General features: G+C 34.7%; 1 protein-coding gene across 1 annotated transcript; it reads right to left on the reverse strand.

Annotated features, from left to right (window-relative positions):
* Nucleotides 1–38: 38 nt before the first annotated feature.
* On the reverse strand, nucleotides 39–9,643 carry asmt2 (acetylserotonin O-methyltransferase 2). The gene is made up of 9 exons (XM_042501021.2): nucleotides 9,367–9,643; nucleotides 9,186–9,273; nucleotides 7,914–8,088; nucleotides 6,517–6,646; nucleotides 5,590–5,658; nucleotides 5,372–5,490; nucleotides 3,933–4,070; nucleotides 2,892–3,014; nucleotides 39–1,717 (listed from the first exon to the last, which is right to left on the reverse strand). Exons 2-9 carry the CDS (start codon nucleotides 9,264–9,266, stop codon nucleotides 1,506–1,508), a joined length of 1,047 nt encoding a protein of 348 aa, XP_042356955.2. The 5' UTR covers nucleotides 9,267–9,273; nucleotides 9,367–9,643; the 3' UTR covers nucleotides 39–1,505.
* Between the last annotated feature and the right edge of the window lie 1,084 nt (nucleotides 9,644–10,727).

Below are 10,727 nucleotides of genomic sequence, written 5' to 3' on the forward strand. Positions count from 1 at the left end.
CATTTTTATAAAAATAAACTACTAAGACGGAAAACAAATAAGATGTATGTGTTTGATTTAATCTGTAGGATGCATGCTGCCAACATGTGGAAAAAGAGCCGTGTGCTGATTCAAAAAAGACGGTTTTCTTGTGTTTCTATCAAACATGTTTATGTTTTGCATTCACACCGTGTCTATGACTTACATGCAAAACACAAAAAATGTTTCCTGCTCCTCTTATGCTGTCATGTAGAATATTTTCAGTATGTGACTTTTTCAGTAAATATTTAGAAGTGAGATGATGTGAAGTTCTTTCTGAAAGGCAACAAATATACATAATTAAGTACAGGTTCTTTTAAACAGCACTACAGTGATTTTTCCTTCAACTCACACAACTAACAGACCAAAAATAAGAAAATGAGAACTTTTTAACACCAGTTAATGGAGGTAATCTGAAGGTTTGTCCTGCAGAGTCGGATCTACATGCAGGGAACCTGAACACACAGTCACACAACGTCACAACACACAGCTGTTTCTCCAGCTCGAGAAATCAGCGTTTTTTAAAAGTTTTTGGAATTATTTCCATCTCTGAGTGTTAAATTCTCAAAAACAGATAAACAAAAAGCATTAATATCCACTTACAGCACATACTTAACTTTAAATCATAAACGTGATCCATGAGATGAAAATACTGACTTTTCTACTAAGACTGAGGAATGATTTATGCTTTGCAAAATGGACAAATTTGATTATATATTGTTTCAAATAATAAACATGGCAGGTGTTTCTCTTTTTATGGATATTTACATGGTTCTTGACAACAGTGTTGTTGTTACTTTTGATATTATTGTCTTAAAAAAGATTTTAAAAAAATTAAAAGGTAGGTAGGTATTCAAAAACTGAAAAAATGGAACTAATTATTTAATTTTCACAGTGCTTGCTTCCTGATGATTTTAAGTGGAGTTATATCACTCTGTAAACTAGATGGAAATGTTGCACTTTAACTGCATGTTTATTGGGCTCTTTTTCTGTATTTTTTTAAATAAAATATTGAGGGATTTGTTGGTATTCTAAATATATATTTTTAAAAACTTTTCTTAAAAAGTAAAAATCATGAAAAAAACTCTACAATACCCAAGCCAGGATTATAAATATAAGATTACTCATAAAAAATATTTTGCAAATTTTTAGGACTACTCAGGGTTCCCGTGATCATGACATGAACACTGATGTCGAAATAAGTTTTAAAGGAAGATTTTTTGAAGTATTGATCACAAATTCTGTCCAGCAGCATCTTCAGTCCAGAGAAAGTTTGATCCTTGAAAAAAGTTTTATCACAATATCTTAAAACATCACAAAGTTGACCACAACAAACACTAGAGATCCATGTGCACTCAGACTGTTAACCCTTTTTTTCCGAGCTTAAACATTTGTGTCCACCTATGAACCTTTTAAGTCCTTGAAGAGTCCAGCTGTCTCTGCTTCCCCAGACTTGGCCTGTCCCGCCTGTCCCGCCTGTCCCGGGCTCATCTGATGGCCAGGATGGCGTCGTAGGACTTTCCGGTCCGGCACAGCTGGACGTTGTGGAAGCCGGTCTTGCTGAGGATGCGGGTGTACTCGGACGGCGGGCGCTCCCGGCCCTCCGCCTGCACCAGCATGTTGAGGGAGAAGATCTGAGCCATGACGGGCCCTCGTCTGTTCTCAAACAGCATGGCCTCCACCAGCAGGACGCCGCCGCCTGCCAGGACGAAAAAAAACATACTGAGTGCTCAAAGTGTGAAAGTAAACAGATGAAGAGTTGAACAGCTTAAAAAGTGCCACTGCAGGATGGTGAAGGACGCAAAACTGTGGCATTAAAACCGAGCCCGACATAATCTTCAAATTCTCTTCTTTCCTGCAGACAATAAATGTCTGTTTTCAAAATATTTTTTTCATTTTCTTTGTCAGATTTTCTAACCTCTTGCAAGATCTTGTGGGAAATCTCTGTTGTCCATTACTTTTTAAGCCATGTTTTAGCAAGGAATTAATCAAAAGATTCAAGAAAATTACCTGAAAATTAGCACACAAAAAAAGAAAATTGTAAAATAAATAAATAAATAAATAAATAAAAATTAAAACAAAGCAAACAAAAAAATGCACATATATGATCAAATAATTACTTTCACACACACACACACACAAGTTGCCCATTACTTTTTAAGCCAAAACAAAAAAAACAAATCAAACCAATTTGCTCAAAGGTTTAAATGCTTGTGAAAGGCATCCGAATGTAACACAAGAAACTGATATCGATCCATGTTTTAAAGGGTTAACTGCAGCTTTTTTTTTTTTGGTAGAGTTGTTACTTGGTTCCAGAAGTGAGGATGTAAACACAACGCAAAATTCAACCTTCCAAAACTGTTTTTACTCTTAATTTATTTCAGTCTAATAATTCTAATGAAACTGGCATAAAGTTATTTTCACACCAATGCAAACAATTTGTGCAAATAAACCACACCTCAGTTTAAACATTTGAGTCCATCTTTCTCTAAGAGTCTGCAAACACTGAATCTGAAAGTTTTGTATATGCGGTGCATTTTTTTGTGCTCCTGCAGCTTTTTCGATTTCTGCAGTTTCATCGATAAAAACAAGTCAACCAACATCATTTTGCTCACACTATAAATCGATTTTCTTGAAAACCGTCATAACTCTTTTCCTACATTCACACAACAATATAGATATTAATCTCCAAAACAGTGTCCTCTTGTTACTTACGTACATATAAACAGCAAAGCAAGAGAAGAGTGTAATGAGTAAATACAGAGTGGATGAAGATTACGTCAGATTATAATCCCGTGCAGCTCAGGAGGAAAAAGAGGCCACAGATTTAGCAGCTGTGCACAAACCAAAAGAACACACACTGTTTCACTCACCTGGCTGGCAGGTGTCATGGATCTTCTTCAGCAGCGTGAGGCACTTCTCTTCAGGCCAGTCGTGAATGATTCTGGCCAGAACGTACAGGTCGGCGTGAGGGATTTCATCGCCGAAGAAATCTCCTGAAAGATTTGATCACGACTTTTTAAATCCACACTCAGCTGCCGTTTTTTAGGAAAACTTAAAAAATGAAAACAGTGGTGCCACAAATCCTCCATGAAAGTTAAATGTTAATTTTTTTGTTTTTTCCTTTTTTTTTGATCATTTTGGCTGTTCGTGCATTTGGTATGCAGATTGGCAAGATTGTGTTTTATTGTTTAATTTTTGATTTCCAGCTAAGCTCCTACAGTAAGTCCAAAATACACTGTGGAAACTGTTCAGTGCAAAAAAAAAATTCAAACTGCAATTTTTGATCCCACAGCCATCAAAGCATAAAAAAAAATTCACAACATCTAAAAAACGGTACAAGTGTGAGTATTGCACAAAAAATAATGTATGGATAAAAAATTAATGTTGCTGGAAATCATAATTATTTTTTTTAATCTAAAAACAAGGTGGCATCCTGACAAAAACCTGGCATTTTATGGGTTAAAATTCTGAAAATTAACAAATATTTGATATTTTTGATTGGCACTGATGTTGGTTAAAAATATAAACTCAATGAAAGTAAAAAATAATATTAATGTATAATATTTTTTAAAGCTTGATTTTGAAAAGTGCATTTTGTGCGCAGAGCGATACGAGTGTGTTGATATTAAAGCGGGCCCTAAAGGGTTAAGATCATTTTGGAGGCTGTAGCTTGTGCTGGTGTTGAATTGTATGTTATTATTCCAGAGTATGAGAAACACTTATCATCAACATTATCAAAAACATAATGTTGAATCCACATTAAAACAGAAAGTTCTTGTTGTGAAAAGAATCTCAGCAGAAGGACGATCCGCTGATTTGCTGGATTTTCTGGAGATTTGGTTGATTTTGAGAGATTTCACACAATAAATAAACAAATAATTGATTTCCTACCAAAATATCACGAGACTCACCAGCTCGAAACACCACCATGTCGCTCTCCTGAGAGAAATGTTTCTGAGCCGTTTCTACGACCTGCGGGAGGTCGAACACCGTGACGGAGGAGGACGGGTACGCCTTCGCCATCTCTCGGGCCAGAGCACCGGTGCATCCTGGGAGATATTCAGAAGAATGATGTCAAGTGAAATTGCCTTTTTTCTTGGTGTGAAAAAACAGACAAGGGAAACATTTGTGAAAAGTCTGTTTGGAGGCCGAGTTTAAAGTGAGTTTTGACTGATTTGAAGTGTTTTTTTACTCATTTGAGACCCTTTTGCCTTTAATCTACTGAATTCATTTTTTTAAAAAAAACTGTTAAAATTATTTAATATTATTAAATACATTTAAACTCTTTTACCATTTCAATCTGTTCAAAAAGACAAAGTGTTAAATGAATAATGCAAACAAAAATGTCTGTCCATAAATAAATAATGTATAAAAAAAATATAAAAATTCATAAAGGGAGTTTACAAGATTTTCGAGTACCTTATCAATACCCATCGATCAAAAAGCCTCTGGACACCAGAATATGATGTTAATTTCACTACAGAAGAGATGATCACTAAAATTAGGTGGGAAAGACGTGGATGTATCAATATTGGTTTTGGCCAAGTAAGTTGTTATTAGGGTTGCAAATCGTAATTACTGTCATTATTGGTTATTGGTAAATTTAACTGTCAATTTATCGTTATTTGAAAAAAAATCATTAAAACATATTCTTATTTTACTTATTTCTTAGAATACCAAATGCGTTTTTTTTCTAAATCAAAGCAAACAGCAAATATATTTCATATAATTCGACAGCATTGCATAGTATTATTGATCAAACTTCACAAATTCGATTAAATTCTTCATAACTGATTGATCGATCGTTGATAAATTATCATCCTTAGTTATTATATATCTGCATCTTGGATTTCTGCAAAAAATCATATCAATCAATCACATCCTGCATCCCTAACTATGTTTTCTTTATTGTTTTATCACCTGAAAATAAGAATTGTTTTTGTTACCTTGGAATGAGACGTTTTTATCTACATACGGAGCGGGTCCTCTTCCACAGACTCCGCCATGTTGTTTCTACAGTAGCCCAGACAGGACAAACCGCTTAATGACTCCAGATAGAGACGTTCATATTTCTGTCATCCACAGTAGCTCTCCTACACACTTCACACACAGGAGAAGTTTCAGCTGGCTGTAATCTGCAACCTCGGCACTAGATGCCACTAAATCCTGCACACTTGACTTTTAAGTGCAAAAGCTCTGCGAGCTGTCAGCCAGTGTCTGAAACTGGCCCCACATCAGATAAACCGGTCGTCTGAAAAACTGTCTGAACGGGAGCGGGACCAGATGCATCTGCCAGAGCAAATAAAATACAGATTTATTTGGCTCCCGGGCTGTGAGTTTAACCTCTTACCTCCAAGATCAACGATGTTCTGAAAGCAGGAGAGGTTGAACGCCGTCACAATATCGTGTCCGTCTAGAACCCAGGAGGAGTTCATCAGACCCATGAACTTCAGCATCTCCTCTTCTGACCTGAGAGCAACAATTTACACATGAAGAAGCTCAAAATATTTCAGCGCTTCACAGTGAAGTTTCACATTTAAGCATCCGAAGCAGCAAATCAGCACCAACCTGTAAATAGCCTGGAAAACGTCCTCCGGTGGAAGGCCGAAGGTCTTCTCGTTCTGGTTCCTCCCCTCCCTGCGTGATGGAAAATTTGAATTTTGTACATTTTGTACTTACACAAAAATTATGATAATTGAAATGTTTGCTCTTCATTTGCACAATTTGTTCTGCAAACATTTCTCAAAAGGCGCAGCAGCTCTGGAGGCTATTAGCAAACCTAGTTCACTCTGCATGTTTGCACTGCGGTCTCTTCTTCTCACTGCTTTAAAAAAACGCTTTTCTCCTGCCAACACTTTTCACTGAGGAACTGACCGGTTTATTTCACTGTCAGTCAACATATGAGCAGCCCTGCTGCTGAGGAACAAAATGAACTTTCACCCTCGGTCGTAACCTCTCTGTGCGTGCCGTCATCACAACACAAGCCACATTTAGTTTAGTTTAGTTTTCTGCACTCAATTAAAAACTACATAAAATCCAGATCAGTTAAAAAAATGTATCAGGAAAGATCAAGAAGCCAGCAGCTTATGCAAACGCATCCATCCACCACTTGAAAAAAATACAAAAAAGAACCTAAATTGACATTTTACAGAAAAATTAAAAAGATAAATGACAACAAAGAGCAGAAAAAGTAACAATAATCCATAAAAAACAAAACCAACATAACAGAAAGTGTAAAAAAGAAACATCCAGAAATAATTTAACATCATAAAATAATGAAATGATAATTTTCTTTTCATGTTTTTAAATGAAAAAACAGAAGGTGAAAGCGATCGACCCGTCTGGTGTTATATCAATCTGTGAATTAAAAATAAAGAACTTGCTAAAGGATGACGGTACAGAAGATTATAAAAACACGTATTTACTTTATGGTCAACTCCTCACATTGTGTTGACCCTTGACCCCTATGAAGTCAGAGAGGTCGTAACCACCGACCTGACGGCGTCCACCATGTTGTTCCACAGCGGGTAGATGGTCTGGGATTGGTAGATGATCATGTCGTGGAGAGACTTGGCGCTGCCTTTGGCCAGGTAAAGATTCGCCACGTCTGTGCTGCTGTACAGAGCTGTGTGAACACACACACACACACACACACACACACACACACACACACACACACACACACTTTCACACTTTAAATCAGGACGTTTAGTCCCAACGGGGACACTCACAGTGTCCACAGCAGCCATCCATGCAGACGAAGCGTCCAAGTGTTTTAGTGTCAGTTCACTGCAACTGAAACCGTCGACTCATTCAGCCTTTATTTTAACACAGATGCATTAAGACCTCATTTAAATTTATTATTTAATTTTTTATTATTTGTCATATCTAACAGAGTTCCCCTTCAACAATCTGCAATTACGTAAATTTAAGTGACATAACTGCAAAATGTTATCAGTAGAATTATCTGTAATTGGATTGTTGTGCTTTTTTCCATTTTTTTCCTAATTTTTCTGTATTTCATTAATATTACATTTTTTTAAAACTTTTTTTATATACCTTATAATACCTTGTCAAGCTCTGTACGTCAGCTCAATTCTTTTTTGTCCTTGTGTGTTGTTCTCATTTGTTTTGTACTTGTAAAGTCACAACTGTTTTAATTTTGCATAAATAAAATAAAAAATAATGATACAATATATAATATAATAATAATAATGATAATAATAATAATAATAATGATAAAATAAAAAATAAACAAAATGAAATAACAATAATAATAATAATAATAATAATAATAATAATAATGATTTAACAATTAGGGTCTATGACACATAAATAGCCTCAGGCTTGTTACATCACAATCTTCTTTAAAATTACTTTTGAGGACTTATTTTTAATCCAAAGGCATATCTTTAATTTCTCTTTTACTCCTGAAATCAAACTTCAGTCTTGCACTGATCCGTTTCTGTTTTTAAATTTAACGAATGTTTTTAAATGTTTGTTTTGTGTTTGTGTTTTAACATTTTTTCCCGTGTGTGCATTTTGTGATTGTAAGTGTGAAGCACTTTGTAACATTGGTTTGGATAACTGTTGTATAAATAAACTTTATTATTATTATTATTATTATTAAAGACATCAATTTATTGTTGTTTTTAGTCTTTTCTTTGGATTCACTGGCAATAAGAAAAAACAGAAAGCCGTCAGGTTTTTACCTTTAAATCTACGCCTTGTCGATGTTATCAAGGAAGCTCCGACATCTGAGTTTTCGGCAGATGACCACAGAGAAAAATTGCATTCACAATGCTCAGGTGTCCACATACTTTTGGCCACGTCATGCAAACTGACACACTGATACAGAGTTAATGCACCGTTCATCTCCTCGTCCTCCTCACCTGTCCCGTCTGCCGTCTCCACCTCGAGGATCTCGATGCCCACCAGCGCGTCCAGCAGCCTCTCCATCCCGTCCACACTGGTGTCCAGCTCCTGGGCCACATTTTGGGCGCTCAGGGGCTCCTGGGACTTCAGCAGCAGGTCAAACACTCCGAGCTCGCAGGCTGAAAAGATCACCTGCAGGGACCAAACACACATCGACACCTCTGCACCCGTGGATAGATTTTTATCATGTGAGCAGTGTAGCTTCATCAATTTAGTCCAAACTAAACTAATGTAATCTAAACTAACTAACTAGTGCAACTAATATAGAAAATTATGATTTTTATTTCTATATTAATTTATCCCTTCCCATATTTAATATGTAATCACATTTAACCCTTTGAAATCTAAGCAATTTGGCTTTTCTTTCAAAAATGTGAGGAAGTCAATGATCAAGAAAAGACTAAATGACATGCAAAAATAGGAGGAAATGTACAAGATTTAAAAGGAAAAAAGTTTGAAAAAAGATAGAAAAAATGAATAACAAACCAAAATATTTTTTTTAAAAAGTGCTTAAAAATTACAATAATTCTGTAAGTTCATGTTAAATAAGTAATATAATAATTAAAAATGTAGTTTTTCTCTAGCTTTTTTCTTTTTTTTCCCTAGGGATTTTGCCTTTTAAAAAAAATCTAAATCTAGTAATTTCTTGCAATTAGTGAGGTTGCGCATTGACTTTTCCCCATTTTTTTGAAAGAAACTGCAACAATTTGTTCAATTAATTTTATATCAGTCTTAAAATAAATTAAAGATTTTAAAATAATAATAATAATAATAATCTATTGATTATTTATATATAATTTAAGATTTATAATTGTATATTTCATCTAAAAAGTAAGATTATTTTCCTATACTAACTTGTCCCTTCCCTTCATTTTTTTCCATATTTAATTTTCCTATTAATTCCCACATATAATTTTAAATATAAATTAGAAGGAATATTCATAAATATAATAATATTAATAACCCTTATTATTATGTATTATATTTTGCCCTTGTCTTGAAAAAATATTTTTCTAAACTTTATAATTTCTTGTAGTTTGAGGAATATTGAGTAACAGAAAAAAAGGTGTTGCAACCGTCCCCAGTCTCCCCTATATTTTTGTGTACAATCATGTTATTTTGGGCTTTTTAATGGATCAAATCGATCAGTAGCACACCCATATACGCCACTGCAGACTGACACTTTAATGTTTATGAAATTAGTGGATAAATAAAAGTTAAAATGTTACCTTAGAAACCCTGAATCCGTTGAAATACTCCAGAAGTTTGAAGGGATAGTCCAGCTCACTCTGAGAAAGATGCTCTGCCATTATTATCCTAAAAAATCACAACACAGCGACACAAAATCAGCTGCAGGAATTCATCCGACTTTTGGTTTGAATGAACCGGGACAAAACATCTCTGTCTCACCCGCGGATGTCGCCTGGAAAGCCGCCAAGATGGTCCGATCCCGGAGGGGAAGACACGGGTGATTTTTCGGGGGAGTTTTGTTTGTTTTTAGCCCAAATCAGCCAAAATGTCGGAGGAGTGCTGAGCTGCTGTCCGTCCCGGAGACTCTGAGCTGATCGACGGATCCTCAGTGGGGGAGAGTCATCCTGCTCCGGGTCCGTCGGTGGTCCTGCTCCGGGTCTGTCGGTGGTCCTGCTCCGCTTTAACGCTGCTGTGATGATGGTGGCCGATAAGAAACAGTTTTACCAAAACACACAAGACATCAGGGAACTGCAGTACCGGGATCATCCGGAGCAGCAGGGGGGGCAGTGTCGAGCTGTGCGGCTGAAGACAGAGCGGGTTATTTTTACTCTGTGGTGGTGACCCTTAAATCTTAAGCACATCAAAACATCACTGAACATAACATAACATAACATAACATAACATAACATAACATAACATAACATAACATAACATAACATAACACAACATAACATAACACAAAATAACATAACATAACATAACACAACATAACATAACACAAAATAACATAACATAACATAACACAAAATAAAACAACATAACATAACATAACATAACATAACATAACATAACATAACATAACATAACACAACACAACACAACACAAAATAACATAACATAACATAACACAAAATAAAACAACATAACATAACATAACATAACATAACACAATATAACATAACATAACACAAAATAACACAAAATAACATAACATAACATAACACAAAATAAAACAACATAACATAACATAACATAACATAACATAACATAACATAACATAACATAACACAAAATAACATAACATAACATAACACAAAATAAAACAACATAACATAACATAACATAACATAACACAAAATAACATAACATAACATAACATAACACAAAATAACATAACATAACATAACATAACACAACACAAAATAACATAACATAACATAACACAAAATAAAACAACATAACATAACATAACATAACATAACACAATATAACATAACATAACACAAAATAACACAAAATAACATAACATAACATAACACAAAATAAAACAACATAACATAACATAACATAACATAACACAACACAACACAACACAAAATAACATAACATAACATAACATAACACAAAATAAAACAACATAACATAACATAACATAACATAACACAATATAACATAACATAACACAAAATAACACAAAATAACATAACATAACATAACACAAAATAAAACAACATAACATAACATAACATAACATAACATAACATAACACAACACAACACAACACAAAATAACATAACATA

This window comes from Plectropomus leopardus, chromosome 14 (assembly GCF_026936395.1).
Source record: "Plectropomus leopardus strain MGB_pleo_1.0 chromosome 14, ASM2693639v1, whole genome shotgun sequence".
Lineage (NCBI taxonomy): Eukaryota > Metazoa > Chordata > Actinopteri > Perciformes > Serranidae > Plectropomus > Plectropomus leopardus.

Bases quoted from the DNA above. Each gene is read 5' to 3' on its own strand.
- asmt2 (XM_042501021.2), bottom strand. From the start codon at position 9,266: ATGGCAGAGCATCTTTCTCAGAGTGAGCTGGACTATCCCTTCAAACTT. The intron at 5,659-6,516 runs GTCGGTGGTTAC...TCCATCACGCAG, and splicing joins AACATGGTGGACGCCGTCAG to GGAGGGGAGGAACCAGAACG. The intron at 5,491-5,589 runs GTTGGTGCTGAT...TGTTGCTCTCAG, and splicing joins GTTTTCCAGGCTATTTACAG to GTCAGAAGAGGAGATGCTGA.